The sequence below is a fragment of the Gopherus evgoodei genome, chromosome 9 (assembly GCF_007399415.2).
Source record: "Gopherus evgoodei ecotype Sinaloan lineage chromosome 9, rGopEvg1_v1.p, whole genome shotgun sequence".
Lineage (NCBI taxonomy): Eukaryota > Metazoa > Chordata > Testudines > Testudinidae > Gopherus > Gopherus evgoodei.
Genome location: NC_044330.1, coordinates 99,136,427 through 99,159,391, shown reverse-complemented (window position 1 = coordinate 99,159,391; position 22,965 = coordinate 99,136,427). Strand labels below are relative to the sequence as shown.

Below are 22,965 nucleotides of genomic sequence, written 5' to 3'. Positions count from 1 at the left end.
AATTTGCTTAGTATAAAAATAGAACTTCTAGGTGTTTGACAGTATTGTAAGCAAAATACTGATTTTTGGGGGGAATTATTTTGTGGTAAGGAAACAAAGATTTTTCTGCTGCCTCCAGCCTTCAAGAAGGTCCCTGATACAGTTTTAATACTTCTATTAGTTTTAAGATTCTTAACTACATTTAAAAACTTTTTCTGCAACATTTTTATAGTAGATTTTGTTAATTTAAATTTCATGAAGTTTTTGTGTGAAAATGTATGAAAAGTAAAGATGTGAACTTTACAGGTCGAAAATACTTGTGATCCTTTTAAAAAGAAAGTGAAAGTACATGGGCCCGTCTATCACTGTATTTTTGTTTTCAGCTGGCAGCCAGAGAGACAAATTCCATTCCATGATGTGAGGTTTCCACCACCTGCAGGCTATAATAAAGATATAAATGAAAGTGATGAAGTAGAGGTATGTATTATGTTTTAAACAGTACCTTTTTAGAATATCAGCTAAGTAAGTGGGAATAAGTACAGCAGTACGCCATCTCATTGATATCAAACATTATAGAAGATAATCTTGAGTCTACTTAAGAGCTTCTTTTGACAGTTGTAAACCACATCCTTGACACATGAGGGATTTGTCTGCTACAGTTATTTCCCTGACCTCCATGGTAATGATAGCAGTTGGCTTACAAACAGTGCTGTAAATTGGATCCTCATGTCTTCATTGATGAAGAAAACTGTGTTAGTATATGCTTGGGTTTGAATCATGTTAGCTAGAACTGTTTCAGGTGTAGTATAGACAGGGCCTTTATGCATATAAAGTAAAACCTCAAGATAAATAAGCAACTTGGTAATATGTACTAAAAAATACCCCAGTGCCCATTGATAACAGACCTGCCAACTTGATGGGTTTTCAGACCTTCCTATAGATCTCTGAGGGAAACCCGTCTGCTTGTGATTTAGCTGTCTTCCTCACTTCCCCAGTTGATTAACTGACAGGGAACGCAGAGTTGATTTTTGGGGAGGGTGAGAATTCTGTGACTGACAGGTGAGAATTAACTAACGTGGGGCTGGGAAGCTCACATTTAATTGACCCAGGGCCAGCTCTTGGATTGCATCATTGACATACAGCTGGGGATAGGCAGATCTGTTGCTGAAGGGGCACGGAACCATTCATTTCAGGGTTTATGGGGAAACTGGAGCCATTTGCACAATTGGACAGTATTTTGTGCAAATTTATATAATTGTATGCAAATTAAAACTGGTTTTTGTACAGGACGTTGGCAGTAATGTGATAGATTATGCAGCAGTTCTCAAACTCCAGTTCATCTTTTTCTGACAACAAAAATTATTACATGACCTTGGATGGGTGGCTGGAGCCATGGAGCCCTGCTGCCCAGAGTGTGGGGAGGGCAGAGGGGGCCCAAACCCCACCGCCCCTAGTTGAGGGAGAGGAGGCTGGAGAACTCTGGCTTTGGCCTCAGTCCCAGGCCCCTGCAAGTCTAATGCTGGCCTTGGTGACCCCATTAAAATGGGATTGCAACCCACTTTGGGGTCGCAACCCACAGTTTGAGAACCGTAGGGTTATTACATGGTATTATTGAGGGTGGGGGGAATTTTCAAAGGCACAGAGAGCAACAATTAGTAGAAGTTGGGTACCTGATTCCAATTTCATTCCATGCATCTGATAAAGTGGGTATTCACCCACAAAAGCTCATGCTCCAAAACGTCAGTTAGTCTATAAGGTACCACAGGATTCTTTGCTGCTTTTACTGATTCCAATTTGTGTTTTGAAGCCAGAGTTATAAATTGGTTGATTGAACATACTATTTCTTGTTCTTTCAATCTTACAGAACTACAATTAAGAAAACATAATATATAAAAATTAAGGTCACGCTAATATTACCCATCTGACTTCCTTATTTTACAAGTTTAAACTTCTTACTCCTTTCTTAAATATTGTCTAAATTTAAAAGTTTTGCTGATATGGCAGTATAGTTTATTCTGGTTCAGAGAGCAAAATAAACTATTCCAGCAAAACCACTTTGCTGATAAAACTATGTCTGAACTAGGGCTTTTGCCGCATATATATGATGTATAAAAACCGATAACATAAAATCATCACATCCCTATTTGATGTTGCTATGCTGGCAGAACTTTTTAGTATAAACCTGGCTTAATTGATGTTATATGAGTATGTCCATGCTGACTATAATATTGTGCACTGGCATGACCCCTAAGTACCTACACGTAATTAAAAGAGAGATGAAAATGAAATATTAGCTGGCCTATAAGTCTGAAGTCCTTTGCTTTTTTGAGTAATTCAGGATTGTCCTGACTTTTGCAGATTCATATAGGCTATAATTTTATATTTGCTGTGGTGTTTAAACTTGGCTCTTAGTTTACATTTTATAGATCTTATATAATTTACTGGTTTGAAAAGCTCTTGCATAGCAGGGACAGATTTAGTGGTAATATCAATCATGACTTGTGCAGAATTTGCATAAAGCACATCACAAGTTTCTGTATTAATATAAAGCAGTTCTCATTCTTCAGTTTTGTACATTACAATTTTTTATTTAGGTTTATTCCAGAGCAAATGAAAAAGAACCATGTTGCTGGTGGCTGGCTAAAGTGAGAATGATAAAGGGTGAGGTAGGAATATATATACATACACACTTCAATTTTCTTGTGTTTCTCTTTTCTTTTGCAACTGTCTGGACATTGGATTTGAAGTTGTTCCTCTTTTAAATTTATTCTTAAGTAACTATGTAGGCTGTCTCGTTAATAGGAAGTTTGATTAGGGGTGTCTTTTTACCTAAAACTAAAAAAGTGCAGAGTTTATCTGCGCAATTAATGAATGCTTCACACTCAATTCAGTCATAGCATAATTCTTGTTCTTGTCATTAAACATGTAGCTTGGATGATTTTATTATTTTTATATCAGTTTTATGTAATAGAATATGCAGCCTGTGATGCTACATACAATGAAATTGTCACAATTGAGCGTTTAAGATCTGTGAATCCCAACAAACCTGCAACAAAAGATACTTTTCACAAGATCAAACTGGAAGTGCCAGAAGATTTAAGGCAAATGTAAGTACAAATCTGTTTGTATACATAATTTATTTTGAAATTTTGCGTGAATATGAGAACTCAGAAAAGAGGGAATTGAAAATTGTCATTAATAGTTTAAATTGTATTTTTCTACATTATCAGATGAAAGTGCAGAAAATGTAGACATTATTAACAATGTAACAGTTTGTACCCATTTCAGGAATTAATGTCTGAAGTGGTACTGCAAGCCTGCAGAAATAAGGAATTTTTTCCTTTTGAGTTTTCATTGTCTTGAACAGTATAGAACCAGACAGATTTTGTGTTGATTTTTGTTTAATTGTTCTACTGTTTTCTGATATAAATAGGAAAAAAAATGAATTTGGTAAGAATTGAATGCATCTTATCAAGTTATTTGAAAACTACATGAAAATGCTTTTTTAAACTTGATAAGCAGACTGTATAAGACAAGTGTCTATATAAATACATGTTTAATGGCTGAGGAAAATACCATGCTGCATATTAAGTGTAGGTTATTTTAATTGTGAATATATGGATGAAATAATTGGATAGTAATCAGTAATGGCAGAAACTGTCTACTGGTTTGAAATAAGAACAATTAGTTGTGAGACTTCTGGAATACTGACATGAAATTGCCTGAAAATTCCAGAGAATGTAGTTCAGAAACCTTGGTTGAAACTCTGACTTCCCTGTATAGCTTTAAAAGATAACCCAAGTCAGAACTGGAGAAGGGGTCTTATAGAAAGAAGCTATTCTATTGCATAAGACCCCCCAAACTTCAAAATTATAAGATTAGTGGAATATTCTGTAGTCCACTTACTGCACTCCTATAACCTTACTGCCACCCATTTTACTGAGTAGAGAACTGGATGCATTTACAGTGCTTTCATTTGTTGTATCATCAATTCTGGCAGGCAAAATATAGAATCCGAAATCCTCGGTCCTAACAGATACATTTTAAAAAAAAAGAAAGCTCAGGGTTTTTGGGTTTTTTTAAGTATTTAAGATTAAACAAGTCTTTTAAAGAGAGAAGCCCTTAACATTTTTTCTTTTAAAAAGCTCGTCATTTCACTTTTTGAAAGCAGTGTTAGATGAATCTATCATGTGCAGGAATAACATAGAAATAATTTCATCTCAGATTTCGGGTGAATGATAAACATTTGATGTTTAAACTTGAGCGCTTCTATTGAAATAGTTCCTTACTGAAGCTCTGTTTTATTAAATTTAATTGAAAATTCAAGTGATCAATCAAATGCAGAATAACTGTACTTAATAATGCTTAGATAAAGTTTAGTAAATATTTTTCTGAAGTACAAAGCTAAGACTGTAAAGCTTGGTTGTGGGAAAAAAAAATCTTACTATTCAACCATTATTTATATAATGTAAAGAGAACCCTCCTGAATTACTTGATGAAGAATTCATGGTTTGCTTATATCAATACAGTAGATAGCAAGAGGAATCTAGTGAAAACTATCCTCCTCTTCCCAAGTGATAAATTGTTCAAAATTAAATGTGGTGTTTATCACAGAAATATGGCCATGTAGCCAGATGTAATTAAAATGTAAATGAGAAAACTTAACATTCAGAAATGCAGAAGAAAAATATATTTTACATAAGACCAAAGAAATGATGTACGTTTCAAGGTTCTCATAGACTCTAGGACTGGAAGGGACCTCGAGAGGTCATCGAGTCCAGTCCCCTGCCCTCATGGCAGGACCAAATACTGTCTAGACCATCCCTGATAGACATTTATCTAACCTACTCTTAAATATCTCCAGCGATGGAGATTCCACAACTTCCCTAGGCAATCTATTCCAGTGTTTAACTACCCTGACAGTTAGGAACTTTTTCCTAATGTCCAACCTAAATCTCCCTTGCTGCAGTTTAAGTCCATTGCTTCTTGTTCTACCATTGGAGGCCAAGGTGAACAAGTTTTCTCCCTCCTCCTGATGACACCCTTTTAGATACCTGAAAACTGCTATCAGGTCCCCTCTCAGTCTTCTCTTTTCCAAACTAAACAAACCCAATTCCTTCAGCCTTTCTTCATAGGTCATGTTCTCAAGACCTTTAATCATTCTTGTTGCTCTTCTCTGGACCCTCTCCAATTTCTCCACATCTTTCTTGAAATGCGGTGCCCAGAACTGGACACAATACTCCAGTTGAGGCCTAACCAGCGCAGAGGTAAAGCGGAAGAATGACTTCTCGTGTCTTGTTTACAACACACCTGTTAAGCATCCCAGAATCATGTTTGCTTTTTTTTGCAACAGTATCACACTGTTGACTCATATTAAGCTTGTGGTCCACTATGACCCCTAGATCTCTTTCTGCCATACTCCTTCCTAGACAGTCTCTTCCCATTCTGTATGTGTGAAACTGATTGTTCCTTCGTAAGTGGAGCACTTTGCATTTATCTTTATTGAACTTCATCCTGTTTACCTCAGACCATTTCTCCAATTTGTCCAGATCATTTTGAATTTTGACCCTGTCCTCCAGAGCAGTTGCAATCCCTCCCAGTTTGGTATCGTCCGCAAACTTAATAAGCGTACTTTCTATGCCAACATCTAATCGTTGATGAAGATATTGAACAGAACCGGTCCCAAAACAGACCCCTGCGGAACCCCACTTGTTTTGCCTTTCCAGCAGGATTGGGAGCCATTAACAACTACTCTCTGAGTACGGTTATCCAGCCAGTTATGCACCCACCTTATAGTAGCCCCATCTAAATTGTATTTGCCTAGCTTATCTATAAGAATATCATGCGAAACTGTATCAAATGCCTTACTAAAGTCTAGGTATATCACATCCACCGCTTCTCCCTTATCCACAAGGCTCGTTATCCTATCAAAGAACGCTATCAGATTAGTTTGACATGATTTGTTCTTTACAAATCCATGCTGGCTATTCCCTATCACCTTACCACCTTCCAAGTGTTTGCAAATGATTTCTTTGATTACTTGCTCCATTATCTTCCCTGGCACAGAAGTTAAACTAACTGGTCTGTAGTTTCCTGGGTTGTTTTTATTTCCCTTTTTATAGATGGGCACTATATTTGCCCCCTTCCAGTCTTCTGGAATCTCCCCCGTCTCCCATGATTTCCCAAAGATAATAGCTAGAGGGCTCAGATACCTCTAATGACACTTTCTGATGGTTGTCATGAGTCATTGTGTAGGAAGCCTTATTGATATGTGACTGAATTGGATCCAAAGTGTGTAGTCTTAAATCTACTATAACTGGTAGAATTAATATAGTTCCTTAATTTTTCTTTAAATAATACATTATATTTCTACCATGAACTATCAGTAATGTTCATTTAATAGAAATATATTATCCTTTAAACACATACCCACACTTGTGAAGACCAAAAAATACTTGGAATACTAATCTTTTAATCTTGCTTAGCATCTTCATAAATTACACGTGCATGCACATCTGAAAGACAACTGGAATAGCTCCTTTTACTATTTTCTATATTTGAATTAGGAAGGAAGTTTTGCCTTCCCCCTTGTTTCCGACCTCCCCTCCCCCAAAGATTGTCCACATCCTTTACAGAAGGAAGGAGTAGTTTTAAGTTTAGATTCTTCACACAGCAGATTTAAACTAGCTTTTTATTTACATCTTTCCTATAAGGATGCTAACTGATTGCCATATCTACTCCTGCCAGCAGAATTATTGTTTTCAGATATTTAGCATACCTACAGAACTACCCTTGTGTTCTACAAAGAAATTATTTTACCATTAATAGTTTCAAAGATGATAAATTTTATGCTTTAGCCACAAATGCATCAAATAAACATTCCGTAAATATGTAACATTTTTATTCTTATGGTGTGCCAAAGAGTCTGCACATAAAGACTTCAAAAAAGCAGTTGGAGCATTTTCTGTAATATATGATTCTGAAAACTATCAGCTTATCATTTTGGTAAGTACTGTTTCCTAACTACCTATTGTAAGGGTTATTTGAACAAATGAATTTGTCAACTATTTTGTTTTTGTCAATAATGTAGTCCATCAATGAAGTAACAACAAAGCGAGCAAATATGCTGATTGATATGCACTTTCGAAGTCTTCGCACCAAGTTATCTCTGATATTGAGGAATGAAGAAGCTAGTAAACAGCTAGAGGTATGTTATCTGTTTCTCCGTCAGATAACCTGAATACTGTACTGAAAACACTTGTGCATTACTGGCAGGAGTTTTTTACCTAGGTGGCATTATAATTAAGTACACCTCTATCTTGATATAATGCTGTCCTCGGGACCTGAAAAATCTTACCGCGTTATATCAAACTTGCTTTGATCTGCTATAGTGCACCCCCCCCGAGCACTGCTTTACTGCGTTATATCAGAATTAGTGTTATTTCGAGTCGCTTTATATTGGGGTAGAGGTGTACTACCAGTATTCCCAGTGTTGTACCAGGTGCAGATAGAGATGTAATCCCTGACATAGGAGATTACAATTTAAGGGTCTAATCTGACATCCAGTCCCACTGGAGTCAGCAGGCGTATGTGTAGGAGTGAATAATTGCTTCATAGCATTAGACCCTAAAATGCCAAGATTTGAGAACAGTATGCTGGGGAATCCAGAGATTTTGAGATAATTTAGAACGTTTGTTTTTAAATATAGATGGGAGTGGCTATAGCATGGCATTGATGTGGGTTAGTGTTTGTAGCCCTCAAAAAAAACAGGTTTCCACATGGGGTTTTAAAATGTTGAGTATGGGAGTCTGGAACTCTGGAATATGAAGGGCTTTAGAGTGTGGCATAAAAAAGAGCACAACAATGAACTGGAGGAGAAAATGAAGAAAATGGTGAGACGGATGATGATGGCAGAGCAAAGAGTATAGATAGTATTTATAGTCAGTAGATACACCATTCACAAATCAACATACTACAAATATATGTCATACTGTCTTAGGATTCAAGAATGTGTTGAGTGTCTGGAACCTCACTTGTGTTTGTACATGGGAAAAGAGGTGAGCAAGCAAATACTTATTTTGCTGTAAGTAAATGAACTTTTCTTACTTTCCTAAGTGTGTAAATCAAAGATAATACCCATATTTGTAAAGAATTTCGAGAACTGACAAGAACTGTGTGTCAAGTATCATTATTACTATTTAAAATTCCATATTGGCAAATGGCATCTCTGTTCTATTATATTGGAGCCTATATTTTCAGAGGTTTTAATTTCTCATTTTAGCTTAAAGTGGGAAGAAACTCATGAAACATAGTGCAGGACTTCACAACTCACGAGATTCAACTGGCATGTGAATAACACGAATGTTCCTGTTGGATTACATCCCACAGGTGATAAACTAAGGGCTGGTCCACATGGGGGGGGGAAATCGATCTTAGATACGTAACTTCAGCTACGTGAATAACATAGCTAAAGTCGAATATCTAAGATCGGATTACTCACCGTCCACACCGCGCTGGGATCGATGTTCGCGGCTCTCCCTGTCGATTCCGGAACTCCGTTGGGGTTGATGGAGTTCCGGGATCGATATAAGCGCGCTCGGGGATCGATATATCGCATCTAGATTAGACGCGATATATCGATCCCCGAGCAATCGATTTTAACCCGCCGATACGGCGGGTAGTCTAGACGTGGCCTAAGAGCAGTAGAATTTTGAAGGCACTGGTACCAAGCCATGAGTTAGGAAAAGAGCAACTCAACTCGCACTGTCCTGATGACCTTTCCTGATGCCAGCTACAGTCCCAGTGCTTCATTCTTTTTCTCTGTCCCATGCCCATGCAATGTGAGGTCCTGGGGAAGTGGTGGTTCAGAACACAGCCTCTTGAAGTGTTACTTCCCCAGAGCTGATAACTGTATGGGGTAGTAAGCAGAAACACTTCATTCCTAAACTTAATTCTCCCTCCTCCTTACACACACCAGCTATCACTGTCATCCTTCAGCTTCCACTCAAAACCAGCCATTGGCTCATGCTGTTACTTCAGTTCTGAAGCTCTTTGCAACCTCAAAGGACGGGAATTTCAGTGAAGTCTGACAAGAAACTATGAATGGATTTGGGGTCCTGGGTGGAAAACAGTTGAGTATCCACTATAATGGTGGGATAAATCTATAGTTGTAGTATAGTGGAATGAAACTTGGCTGTGATACCTATCAACAATTTATTTTTTTAAAATGGCTTAAATGATTTAAAGTGACCAGAATGTGTACCTTCTTCCATGCATTTTTTTTTGTCAGTATAAATATCCTATCTCTTGGCAGATATTCTATCTCGTAAAACAGTTTTATCATGGAAATTTATTTTTGTTTTGTATTGTGGATTGCTACTTATCATGTACACTTCCATTAACATGGGAGTAACTCACAATAAACTGTGATGTATAAAGAATAATAATTGTTTCATTTGTTTCGTAATTCAGTGAACCACAAGAGATCAAAAAGCCAATTTACTATCAGTAGGAATTGTGTTTTCCTGAGTCCCAGTCTTGCAAACTTGCCTTCACATCTGAAAGCTGTTTTTTACTTTGTGCAAAATCTCCAGTAAAAAATAAAAAAAAAAAATACTTCTGCAGACCGTTTTATGCCAATAGTTACGCCTGTCTAGCTGCATTTAAAACTAATGGGACATGCAGAGATGTAACAGTAGTTAATCTGAAGACACTTGCGCTGCACAGGTGTAATTGAAGACCCAATTTGGCCTACAGAATCATTATTACTGCCCTGCTGAGACAGGGTGCACATTTTGTCTTGTTAATGGTACATGATTGTCAGAATAAAGCTATTCACATTCTCTATTGCACCACTCAGCTCTTTACTCTGAGTTTGGGCTTCCTTTATCTGTGGAAGTGCTATGGGTGATTACTAGGGCTGTCGATTTAATCGCAGTTAACTCATGCGATTAACTAAAAATAATTAATTGCGATTTTGTACTGTTAAACAAGAGACTACCAATTGAAATTGATTAAATATTTTGGATGATTTTATACACTTTCATATTTATCTTGTATTCTGTGTTGTAATTGAATGATTACAAATATTTGCACTGTAAAAATGATAAACAGAAGAAATAGTATTTTTCAATTCACCTCATACAAGTACTGTACAGCAATCTTTGTCCTGAAAGTGCAACTTAAAAATGTCACATTAAGCAAAAAGATTCCACTTTCTACCACTGAGTGACACATTTGATAGATGCAAACCATTTCTGAGGCAACTTCAAATATATATATTTCTAATAATACTAGTATCTAGATTTATTTTAGGATTATTATACATGCAGAGATGTCTATTTTTGGAGAAAAGAAGACTTAACTGTAATTTTTCTTCTCCTCCTTACCTTTGGGATTACTGTGCTTACTCTTCTTAGCTCAAAATTTGGTGAAGGCTTCTGTCAGTTTCTGTTTTTTTTAATTGGCAGTTTCTCCATGAACTTTAGAAATTAACTGATGTGGAAAATAGGGAGGTAGCCTATATATGTATCTAGTTAATTAAGTCAGTGTAAATTGCTATAGTTTTTAGAAAATCAAAGTTAACTAGGAATGCATTCTTTCTTTAGAGCTCAAGGCAGCTTGCATCACGATTTCATGAACAGTTTGTGGTACGTGAAGACCTAATGGGTCTGGCCATTGGTACTCATGGTGCTAATATTCAACAAGCCAGAAAAGTACCTGGCGTGACTGCTATTGATCTTGATGAAGACACCTGCACATTCCATATTTATGGAGAGGTAAACTTCCAGACAAATAATAAAATTTAATAAAACTAACATGCTCTTGGAAAACACTGAACCCCTTTTATGTTTTTTTTTTCTATTTCTTAGGATCAAGATGCAGTGAAAAAGGCAAGAAGCTACCTTGAATTTGCTGAAGATGTCATACAAGTCCCAAGAAACTTAGTAGGTATGTCAGTTTTGGAGTTTAGCTCTGAAATGGTAGAAAAACATTAGTTGAGACTTGTTTTAACTTTTAGAAACAATACAAAGAGGGCAGTCTAACATTTTGGAGATGCTTACTCTTTTGTTTTGTGATTGGGTTTTGGTTACTCTTATTGCAGAGAAGTTTTCAGCTCCCTACAGAATCTTGTGGAAAGTTTTATTAAAATGTATTGGCTTTGCTGAGAAACTGAAGCCTGATTCACTTGCCCTCAATGTATGTAAATTTACTAGAAATTAAGTTAAGAAACCCTGGCTAAAACAATCAAATGGGTCACAAGGGAATATGACTCTCCCACAGTCACTTTTTGATTTCAATTGTGAAAATCCATTGTATAGCGAAAACAGACCTTTTTGTAGATTTATGTTTAGCAGACAGTCTTCGTTTTCAATTACTCATTCAGTTACTTTAATATTCCTTGTCACTTGTTTTGGTATTCTGAACAAAAAAGGAACTTGCCAACCAGAAAACAGGTGAAAAAAGTAGGCTGGTTTCAATATTGTCAAGGATATACATGAATTTTCTGAACTGTGTTGAGAAATGTGGTTTCTGCTATACAACAAGCTAATTGGCTTTTTCACAAAATTTCCTGCTATACCTATCTTTTCTATTGCCCTTTACCTGTGAAGCTTTTGTATAGGGGCAACAGTGGGACTAAGAAAATATCCAGGTACCATCTAATAGCAGTTTTCCAATAAAAAGTGTCAAGACTCTAAAACATGTATCAATCCCCAGTTAAGAAATAGCAATATCCATGGCTGTAACCCAACAGAACAAAATCTAGATTTGCTTGCTAGCTGAAATGAGTTTAAATAGCGAATAACAAGTGTATATGTTTTTGGAGATACATATGTGCACTAATCTTTGTAAAGGCAGATATCTTCTGTATTGCTTCCAAAATCTGCTCAACATGCAAGAAGTGGCATGGTCTGAATTTTGTGAGCTTTTAGACAAGTACCAGGATGTTACTCATCTATTTAATTGATGTAATATTACTGTGAATTTCTCGCAACTGTAGTTCTCACTGATGATAAGCAGAAGGGGTAGACTGACTTAAATTTAATTTGGATTTTTAATTGATTCCTGCTCCATGTGTTCAGGACTTTAAAAATAAAAATATTTTTTAAAATAAACTACATTTTATATTTGAGTAATCTTTTTTTACTTAAAGTCTTGTTTCTTGACCTAGATCCCACAGAGAGAATATTCATCATGTTAATGTACTTATTAATATATATCCAAAATAAGTGATGTTTGATGGAACACTAGCACTCCTTTTTTTTTTTTCTCTCTCTTTCAAAGTACACACTTGGTTTACCCATAGCTTGACAGAAAACTAAATTTTCTGTCTAGGTTAAAACTACTGTCAGCACTCAAATTATTTGTAAAATATAATTATATGTTGTAATATTTTTGTAACTTTTTTTAGACTATAAATTCAATTTTAAACTGAGTTGGCATGCATTCGATGAAGTGGGTATTCACCCACGGAAACTCATGCTCCAATACATCTGTTAGTCTATAAGGTGCCACAGGACTTTTTGCTGCTTTTATAGATCCATACTAACATGGCTACCCCTCTGATACTTGAGTTTTTATAGTAACTGTTATTTCTTACAAGTTTAAGTCCACATGAAAACACACTACCTGCTTAAGGACTACGTGAGTTCCAAAGACTGAAGCATAGATTCCATCTGAGCGTGCGATTCTATATTTCATACTGATTAATAATATACATCGTTGAATTTTTAGAGAAGGGGGAGATGATTAGCATTTTATTAATTGTTGAAATAAGCAGTTGCATTTTGAATTACTTAGTTTCTTATAGTGTTTGGAAATTTGTAAATGTCCAATAAGATTTTTATGTAACTCTCTTCATATGCATCTATTGTGTTTACTGGTAACCTGCTAACATTTACAACAGATGAAATAAATTATTAAAATATTCAAAAGAAACTTCTGATTCAACCTTGCGGGTAATGGGCCTAGAGCAATCATCGAGATCAAGAAGAACAAATTGGCTATACTTGTGTCAAGCTTTCTCTGAATATTTTCAAATTAAAATGGAAAATATGAAAATTGGCCTAAAATTATCATTACTTATAAGTAATACTTGGGCCAAATTAAAATAAAAATTTATGTATAACTTGAATGTAATGTAAATACCTAGTCCTTGTTAATATCTAGGAATTTAAGAAAATATTAGCAAAACTTCCATTATGTTGTCAGGTATGAACCATGTCCTGTGTGATTAAAAGTGGGTTTTAATCAATTTGTTCTTGCTGGATAAAATCAGACCAGCTGTACAAATAAATAGTTGTCTTTGATTGAATATTTTTTTCCCTTATTTTTAAAACTCACGTATTGAATGTACTTAACAAATAGATTTAAATTCTTCAGCTGTTTTATGATAAAGGTGCTCATCTTCTTTGTTTGTTACACACGCTATCTTATTTGCAATAATCTTTTTTTAATTAAATTTTTAAATATTCTGGCTAACAGTAGATAACTTGTTAATTACTTTTATAAAACCGCATCACTAGCCTGCCTTTGGGTAGCTAGTTTCTTCTTTTAGTTATAAGAGCAGCATTAAGTGATTTTTTTCCATTGTTTGTTTTTTAATTAGCTTTAAGTATTCTCCAGTTAAAACTTGTATTTCCTTGGATAAATTTCTGTTCCTCCAATATATTTGAGATACACATTTTTGGTTATAAAGCTTTTGTGTAAGATTAATTCTGAATAATTCTTTCCAACTGTCTTTAAAAAAAAATACTTTCTGATAACAGAAATATCTTGCCAAACATATATATCAAAACAAAACTTGCTTCTGAGGATTTCATCAGTTTTGCCTCTGAACTTACTCTCTGATATCAAAAAATGTAATGTAATACTGACTGAAATTTTGAAGACCTAGCAAATCACATTTGCTTTGCTCTTTGCTTGTTTAACCACTTTTGTCATTGGTAAACTTGTAGTACTGTAAAAGGAGAAAATTTATATTCAGCCTCAGAATATATTTGTATGCAATTTTAAATAGTCTACAAAAGCAAGAAGAATGAGAATGTAAAGCAGCGTGAACTTTCATTTTGACTAAGATATGTAGCATTAAGACTAAATATTCATATTACAGATTGTTTTTTTGTGATTGAAATTCCTTTGTTCTCTTAGTTTTCCTAGTTTTCTGTTTGTCAGAGACTCCTATCTAAATATTTTAAACTTGCTTACTTAAATACTATTACTGTAGGATGATATGGCTGCTTTTGAGTGGTTACCAAAATGTATACCTTCTTAGGTTACATAGACATTTTTAGTTCATGACTCATTGACTAATCTTGGTTAATAACAATGTAGGTCAGTGTTGTCAAATCCTTTGTATTGTTATTGAATTCTACTACTAAACTACCGTTATAATAGTAATTTCAGATTTTGGGGAAGAAGCCTAAGGGTAGAATGTTTGTTTATTCTTTTCTGTAGGAAAAGTAATAGGAAAAAATGGAAAACTGATTCAGGAGATAGTGGACAAATCGGGTGTTGTGAGAGTGAGAATTGAAGCTGAAAACGATAAAAATATTCCACAAGAAGAGGTATGTTAATAGTAAATGTGTTCTGTCTGTGTAATTGGTGATATGTTACTCTATCCAGCCGTAAATAAGTTCTTGATGGTAAGAGAGTACAATTAATGTTTTTTTCCTTCTTCTGATGGGGCTTATTTTTCCTCACTGGAGTGAAAGGGAAACTTTCACATATTGGCACAAGTTTTTATGATGTATCACTATTGGTAGCCCTTTGTCCAGTCTTTTAAGTTGGTGATGTATAAATTCATCTTTTTAAAACATTTTTTATTTCTGCTAGAAGCATTTAATACTGGTTTCACAGTGTAACAATATCCCAGAAATATACATAAAAACTTATTTTCACACTCAGTAATTTGCTTTAAATTTGTTATCTTGAACTTCTTCACAATTCTCATTTTTATATTAATATTTTTGATGCATTAGTTAAGTCACTTTCATTATAAATCCCTTGCTGCAGGTATTAGATTATGAGCTCACAATAGCTAGGATATGTATTAATCTGTATTTTTAAAAAATGTTTGGACCGTTGGTATAGTGGTATATGCCAGATCTGCTATAAGAAGAATGCATAAAACTCTGTTTACATTTAAAACATACTTTTGACCTGATACAGGGTCTCAATGAAGCCTTAAACCGCATAACTTGCAAATTGGACTTTTGGGGAAGAGGGGGGGTGGCAAGCAAAGGAAATTCATACCACGAAAATACCCGTATTTAAAAAATACGAAGATTTCATCCCAAATTTCAAAAGTAGAGGAGGGTTTTGTTTTTTTTTAAATTAACTATGCATTTATTTACCTAACATCTAAAAATTTACTGAGTAAGGAACCTTTACTACTACTAAGAATAAGATGTGAAATGTATCTTTTTTTTTTTTTTTTTTTTTTTTTTTTTAATTTGAACATTCTTGCTGAAAAGTTGAGCCAGTTCTGACACTAGCACAGTAAAATTGTTACGGAAGAAGCAGTGGCCCCATTTGTAACCTACTTTTAATAGTGCTTGAACAATTATTTAATGGAATGAAAATATTTAAATGCAATATCAGTTTTTCATCTGACTGCAACCCAAGATAGTCTCCTCCAGCGTTTAGAATTAAAAGATCCACTTGTAATTTTAAATTTTATATATTTCACATTTTACTTCTGGTAACAAAATCTTCTTACAGTGTGAAGTTTGGGACTGTTCGGATGAGTAAAAATGGTCAATATTTTATTCCAAGCTAAAATTCCATCCTTGACTTTAATGGCATTACTGGGTGGGTGGTGCATACAATATAAAAATAAAGTCCCATTGGAGCTGCAAAATTCAAGCAAAAGAGTAGCTATGACCACATTTAGTACATTTAATACATTTTTAGCTTGTAAAAGCTTATTTGCATATGACTTTCAAATCCAAAGGACGGCTGTTAAAGGTGAATTGAAAAGCTTTTACCTGCCAAGTCCTGAGTTCAGAGTTCTGTTTATCTCCTGTTTATAGATAATGACATCACTAACACTTGCATTCCTTGCACTGCTTTAGGTGTTAGTTGTGTCATCAACTGTAACAGGGGAAACTCAGAAACCTGAGATCAAATCTTGGCAGGTAAGAATCATTTAATCTTCTACGCTCTCGTTTTTAAACTGTGTTTGTAATGTAGCCTAATGCATACTTGATTAGATTTTGGATACCATAGCTTTTATTTATATTTTGTAAGGTAGCATTTCCGTTCATTTTTAAAACTTTTTAAAAGCAATTTTGGGTTCCCATTCTTACAGTGATTCCAAAATGATGTTCACAAATTACATGACATTTCATAACTCCTATGATTATATAAACAAGAGCCACAGGTCTTGTTTTGAAGTAATGATATTGTAGGTGTCTTATAGTAGTACATACATGGTATATGATTACATGCAGTTTGTAGTCTTCCCTAAAATACCGGGACAAAATAATGTAAATTTGTCTGCCCGCTGCAGAATCCTTCAGTGATGTCTAAGATAGGGTTTGGAGTTTCTTCCTAGAATACAGAAGCAAGGTTCGAATTTTTTTTTAATTAACCGAAGTCAATTTAAGAGACTACAATTGATCTGGTACCCTGTGTGAGTAAATAGTTATCTTCCTGTTGTGACAGTTTCATATGTCACAGTTGAAACAGAAGTTTTAAAGGATTCCAGTTCTTCTACTTAATAAAAGTTACAGGCCAGTATAGGTGGAGAGATGCACTGCTGAAACCCACAACTGGCAGTTTTTATTATCTTTAATGCAATTTTAAGTCAATTATTATATTTTACTATGTAGTATCAACTACTGGGCAACCAGAATGGCAGTGCAGTATAAATTAATTACCCTTTCTCAATTTGAGTTAAATATAATCAGACTTGAAAATATTCTAGAAACTGAAAGTCAAGCTGAATCATCCATTTTTGTGGTTTGAGGATTTCTGAGGATGGTATTAGATCAGAGCATAGGAGTGATAGGATAACAAATTAAACTTCTTAGTTTTGTTCTTAATTATTTGGATTTAAATAAATTTACCCATCTGATGTGATGGGCATGTAAGTTAAAAGTAATTACCAAACTGATAAAACCAATGACAGAGTATGTATGAATTTGCCTCTCCTTCCAACCTGTCAGTGATAACACACACACAGCATGCAGGCATTAGCTTTGGTTTTTAAGGCTTTCTAATTGCTAAGCTTTGTTTCACGTATTATCTATCTACCTATCCAGGTGACTCCCCTGGAAACCCATCTCCCTAAATCAGAAGTATTTGAACTCAAACCACCCTTAAATTCTTTGGAAATTACTCATTTTCAGTACTATGAGGGATATTAAACAAGCCTCATAGCTTGCTTTTATGTCCTGAGTAATCTTTTAGGGTTCTCCTTCACAAGTGAGTAGTTGCCACTGTTTAAATTCCTTGTGAATGCTCTGGGATTCTGCACTGATTATACCTATGCTAGAATTTACATTACAAGCCATTGGTCTTGAGGCCTGTCTTCATAACTTCAATCAGCTAAAGTTTTTGTGATGGAGTCTCTTCAAGTTTTTATTTGGATTTCTGGGAGAGATGACACTCCTGCAAAAAGGTAACCCTTTATTATAGCGGTATGTGTCTAACAACTTCAACAATACAACTAGAGACCTTTCTTGTCTGCCATAGAAGAGAATGACTCAGTTACAGTAGCAACCTCTGTGTGGGTTGTCTGTCCTTTAAATATGTGTAAGATATTGAACTTAATTCTGCAGTTTTTTCACAATAGGCCCACTGGTGCTGGCACAAATTGGGAGTACTTACTGGGTTATGTGCTCCAGACTGGCAATCCCTCATCTGTGTATTACTAAGGACAGAATCAGATTATTAATTCTATTCCAAAGAAAAGATTTTATTTTTTTTATAGCTGAGGGTCCATGGCCCATAGAAGAAAATATCTCAGCTAAGTTCTAGCACACAGCACCAAAGATTACTTGTCACTATATTTTATGTAAGTTAACATTTTTATTAGCCTTGCTATGGTTTATCAGAAGCCTATGAATTATTTCCTCAATGCCTCCAAATACAAGGTTGGAAAGCAGAAGAAGCCAGAATGTTTCCCTTCCTGCATTTTGCAGAGAGCCTGGGAGTGAGAAGAGGGATTCTCACGTCTGCTGTCTATCTCCTGCATAAAATGTGTACACTCATGCATCCGTAGCTAAAACGAAATTTACAAGAAACCTCAACATATGAAAAGAGAATTCACAGATAATGTACTTAGTCTTGACTCTGCCCCGGTGATGTGATGAGAAAATCGTAGTCTCCAGTTACTTTATCTAATCATAACTTCAATTTAACAGTGACCACCAAAATTAGAATCATTTTATTTTAATCAGCAGCACCCTCTCCTACTTCAGAAAAAATATATAATAGATAATTCATAGTGGTAATGTTAATTTAGTTGTAGTTAGCTTCCCTATCCCCTTGTCCTACTCTAATTTCATTTGGGGGGTGGGAATTTTCCCCTTCTGTTTCCCCGGTCTCTCCAGCAGGCATACAGCCTTAGCCTCAAAAAGGATTTACCCCATTTTTTCCTCTAAGAGACTGACTGAGGCAGGCCAGGCTCACCTAGTTTTAAACGCTGCTTGACTTGCAGACTTTCCATACTGGTCTCTGACGGTCATACTCAGTGTGCTCTGCCTCAGCGAGACACACATTGCTCAAAAGTGCTCACATTGCAGAAAGCTGACAACCAAGACAAGAAAAGCCTGGAATCTCTGACTGAAGCTACTGATGATGGAGAAATCCCTCAGGCCAGCCTCCGACCCTGAGTCCAGATCACCCCCTGGCCAACAGTCGTCTCTGACAGGCTGTGCTCCAACAACAACTGCCAAGGAGCCTACTCCTAGCAGTCGCAGATATCCTCGCACTGAGAGTTGCCCAAAAGAAAGCACTTTCCTACTGAAGGCTCTGCCCCGGCACCGATGGCACCGAGAGTGTCAGACCACGAGGCACCAGGAACTTCCCGCACAAGAGTGCCCAGTGAGCTAAAGACCCTAATGGAGGTTCAAGTACTGAAGTGAACCTTCCAACGTGGCACCCCGGAGCCAAGAAGATCTTGGCACCGAGCAGTACAGTGGCCGCCACCTGCTGTACCTATGCTGTACCTATCCTCGGCACCAGTAGCTTCAGCTCATTCTCCTAGGCCGTCCACTATGCCGTTTCCGGCACTGAGCCGTACTGTACTGCAGCAATTCATGAGGCATGTGGACCTGATGGTGACCTCAACACCTGAGTCTCATCTACTCAGCACCGAGGGTACCCCATCCAGATTGTTACCAAGCCAGCTGACTACTCCCTGCAGATCAGCCCCTTCTATCTCCAGTGATGCAGAAGAAGAGGATGATGCAGCAATACACACTCCTCGCCAAAGCCATGTCCATCTCATCACCAATCAGCTGCAGATAAACAAGAATGATATGGTCACTCAAGGGCACCTCCCCCCATACCATTCCCACCTAACTTGTCATACTGGAATCCATGGGCAGTGTATAGGGCCCCAAACCACAGGCCCCCTAGCTTGCCTCGGTCCAGAACAGCCTGGTCCCCTTCACCAACTGTCCCAGCACCCGTGGAAACACAAGAGGAAGACACTGAGGACACAGCTGAACCTAACACTTCACTTCCTACTCACTTCTCACCTTTGTCACCAGACAAAACCATAATACCACGACCCTCTACTATGGGGGATGATTACAAATCCTTTTAGGACCTCTTCAGAAAGGTTGCTGAATCCCTAGATCTTTTGTTGGCATAGCTACCAGAAGCCCAACCCATCAACAAAGATAGCCTTGCTTATAAATGATGCTATTATGAAGCATGCAAAAATCCTTTGGCAGACTCCAGCTACTGCACCACCCTCATGTATGAGATCTGAAAAAAAAATATTATGTGCCAGCAAAAGGAATTTTCATTCAGTATCCCACACCAAACTCCTTAGTGTTGGAGGCAGTCAATCAAAGGGGGAAACACCAGTCCCAAATAACCCCATGTGATAAGGATTGGAAAAGGCTAGACTTTTTCAGGAAGAAAGCCTATTCCTCAGCTACACTTCCGTTCTACATAGCCAACTGTGCTGCCCTGCTGGCCAAATATACAGAGCCAAGATCAGCCTTCATCGTTTCAAAAATCCATATCTAAATAGTCACTTTGAAGCTGTGGTCGAGGGCACGAGACTTCCACACTCTAACTCTGGAACCAGAAACTGTCCCTCCCGTCCGGAGACTGTCTGTCACCATCGCAACAGACAAATGGGTTTTAGAGATTATCCAGAAGGGCTGCTCCAGTCCTTTATTTCTCTCCCACTCTTCCACTCTCCTTCCCTTTCCCTCGTCAGGGACCCCTCTCATGAGAACAGGAAATAAACCACCTTGTACTATTAGGTGCCATGGAACCCGTACCATTACAACACAAGAGGAGAGGTTTTTATTCACATTACTTTCTAACTCTAATTGTTTAAACGGTCAGCTTTTTAAAGATATTTACATTCCTAGTCGATGAGGCCTGTTCTGAGGAAGTAAAAGATATATTACTGAACAGTCAGACTAAGCACAAGAAAGGACCTAATCCATAAGTGGAAAACAATTCTGCACCTGGTGCCAAGACAAACAGATATTACACAGTCATCCCCCCCTACTGAGGATCCTCTATTTATTAGGACTTAAAAAATTGGGGATATCCACAAGCTCCATCATAGTACACTTGACTGCTATTACCTGCTTCCACAACAAGGTGGACTGGGTCATTATTTGGGCACCCAACAAACGCTTCCTTAAAGACATTGAAAAAATTATCCTACACTAAGAAACCCTTACCACCCATGTGGGACCTCAACCTTGTTCTGCCGCAGGACTCACGGGAAACTGGTTTAACCCCTTGCAACTTGCTACTTGGTGAACTTATCCATGAAGGTAGCCTTCTGCATTGCCATCACGTATGCAAGACGAGTGGGAGAATTAGGTTCCCTAATGGCACACCTACCTTATACAACGTTCTTTAAAGGATAAAGTAATCCTGCAACCACATCCTAAGTTCATACCCATGGTTGCCTCCCCCTTTCATTTAAATCAACCCATTTACTTGCCTGTATTTTTTCCGAAGCCACATGTGGACGAGAGGGAGGCCTCCCTCCCATCCATATGTGACTTTGGAAAAAATACAGGTGACCGTGGGTATGAACTTAGGGTGTTCTCAGAGCTTTAGTTTTCTACATTGAAAGAACAAAGACATTGAGAAAATCGCCTAGACTATTTGTTTCCATAACAAAAATGCCTTGATGGCGTCAAATCATCTCAAAACAGAGACTATCCAAATGAATATCTGGATGTATCCATTTTTGCTACCAAAGCAAGAATCTACAACCTCCACCAGGAGTTTGCGCACACTCCACCAGAGTGCTGGCAGCATCTGTGGCCTATCACTGACATTTGCAGAGCAGCTACTTGGGCATCAGTCCATACTTTCACTAAACACTATGCTTTAGAACAACAGTCAGCATCAGATGCTCACTTTGGCTTAATGTTATTCACCTCAATAGACAGACTCCGAAGCCCCTCCTCTCCACTAAGAGGCACTACTAACAGTCACCTAAAGTAGAGCACCCACAGGAACAAATCCTCAAAGAAAAGAGAAGGTTCGCTACCCTCCCACCTCCCCTTTACTTTGGAGTTTCAGGCCGATTCTCTGAGCTAGAGAAGGAATGGGGATGGTTGGTTGCGCACTTATGTAACCACTCGGTGTGGCACGAGACTGCTACTGTGTGTGCACAGCCCAGCCGGGTACTGTTAACACAAATATCCGAATACAAGCACAGGGCATCAAGACACCTAAAGAGGAATACCCATAGGGACAATCATCTTGAAGAACAATCCTTGTTACAAAAATAATAGATGATACAAAATTGTTATAGAAGAAACAGAAGGGATGATGGGAGGCTTATGTTGTTATAACTACAGAATTAAGTTTTTTAACTTGCCCGTAAATGTCAGTGTTTTCAAATGGTGGAATTATTGTGTTCAGCTTCATAAATGAATTTCCTAAGCTTCTAACATATGATTGTTTAAACTATTTGTGTTTTTTGAAAAGTAATGAACATTCAGACCACTGGTGGTGTGCCTGCAGTCCTAACTTCACCTGAATGAAGATTTTTTATTTGTTTGCCTTTTACAAATTATTTTATAGGATCCAGGAGAAACAAGTGCTATTTTATGCATAGATTGATTGGCCTTATGTTTTAAAGTGCTTAAATGGTTTATTTCCTGAGGTTGCAGATTAAAAGAACCTGGCACCTAGAAGCTGGTTCTGTATGGAAAACATGTTTACATTGAGTTTGAGGGAAGATAAGATAGCTGAAAAGTTTTGCTAATTGATTTTTTTAACATGGCTTAGAAAGTATGATCCAAAATGTGGCTTTGATGCACACTCCCTAAATGTAACTTAGTCTAGAATTTACTTATCCAGCTACTTGCCCACCTTTATTGTGGTGACTTGACTGTTAATGGTCAAAATGAGAGATGAATTTACTTTTCCCTTCCAAGATAAAATTACTATTCTTGGATGAGTGGAATATTGTAAGGTTAGGTTTACTATAGGTGCAAGTAAGTAATTATATTTTTACTGCTGTTAATATAGGTGGTAGGTCAATTGTTTATGAAATTTAGAGTTTGAGTGTCCGCATTATGAAACGTGTTCTTCATATATTTTGTAGTCATGCTTTAATATTTAATCATATTTAATCATATTAGGATCACTGTAATAATAGATATTCTGTCTAAATATCTTTGTAAGGATTTACAAAATATAATTGCTTTTCAGGGAATGGTACCATTTGTATTTGTGGGAACCAAGGACAGCATCACTAATGCAACTGTGCTTTTAGATTATCACCTAAATTATTTAAAGGTGAGAGAAATTATT

At 36.7% G+C, this 22,965-nt stretch overlaps 1 protein-coding gene across 4 annotated transcripts in view; it reads left to right on the top strand.

Annotated features, from left to right (window-relative positions):
- Window positions 1-22,965, top strand: part of FMR1 (FMRP translational regulator 1) — a 54,973-nt gene that overhangs the window by 11,570 nt on the left and 20,438 nt on the right. For 3 of the 4 annotated variants that reach the window (XM_030574283.1, XM_030574282.1, XM_030574285.1), the window contains exons 3-12: window positions 363-456; window positions 2,574-2,645; window positions 2,938-3,086; window positions 6,891-6,984; window positions 7,070-7,186; window positions 10,587-10,757; window positions 10,851-10,929; window positions 14,437-14,546; window positions 16,056-16,118; window positions 22,864-22,950. In XM_030574283.1, the coding sequence (XP_030430143.1) occupies window positions 363-456; window positions 2,574-2,645; window positions 2,938-3,086; window positions 6,891-6,984; window positions 7,070-7,186; window positions 10,587-10,757; window positions 10,851-10,929; window positions 14,437-14,546; window positions 16,056-16,118; window positions 22,864-22,950 (1,036 nt within the window). The remainder of the gene's footprint in view (window positions 1-362; window positions 457-2,573; window positions 2,646-2,937; window positions 3,087-6,890; window positions 6,985-7,069; window positions 7,187-10,586; window positions 10,758-10,850; window positions 10,930-14,436; window positions 14,547-16,055; window positions 16,119-22,863; window positions 22,951-22,965) is intronic. The other variant, XM_030574284.1, reaches the window with a different exon arrangement.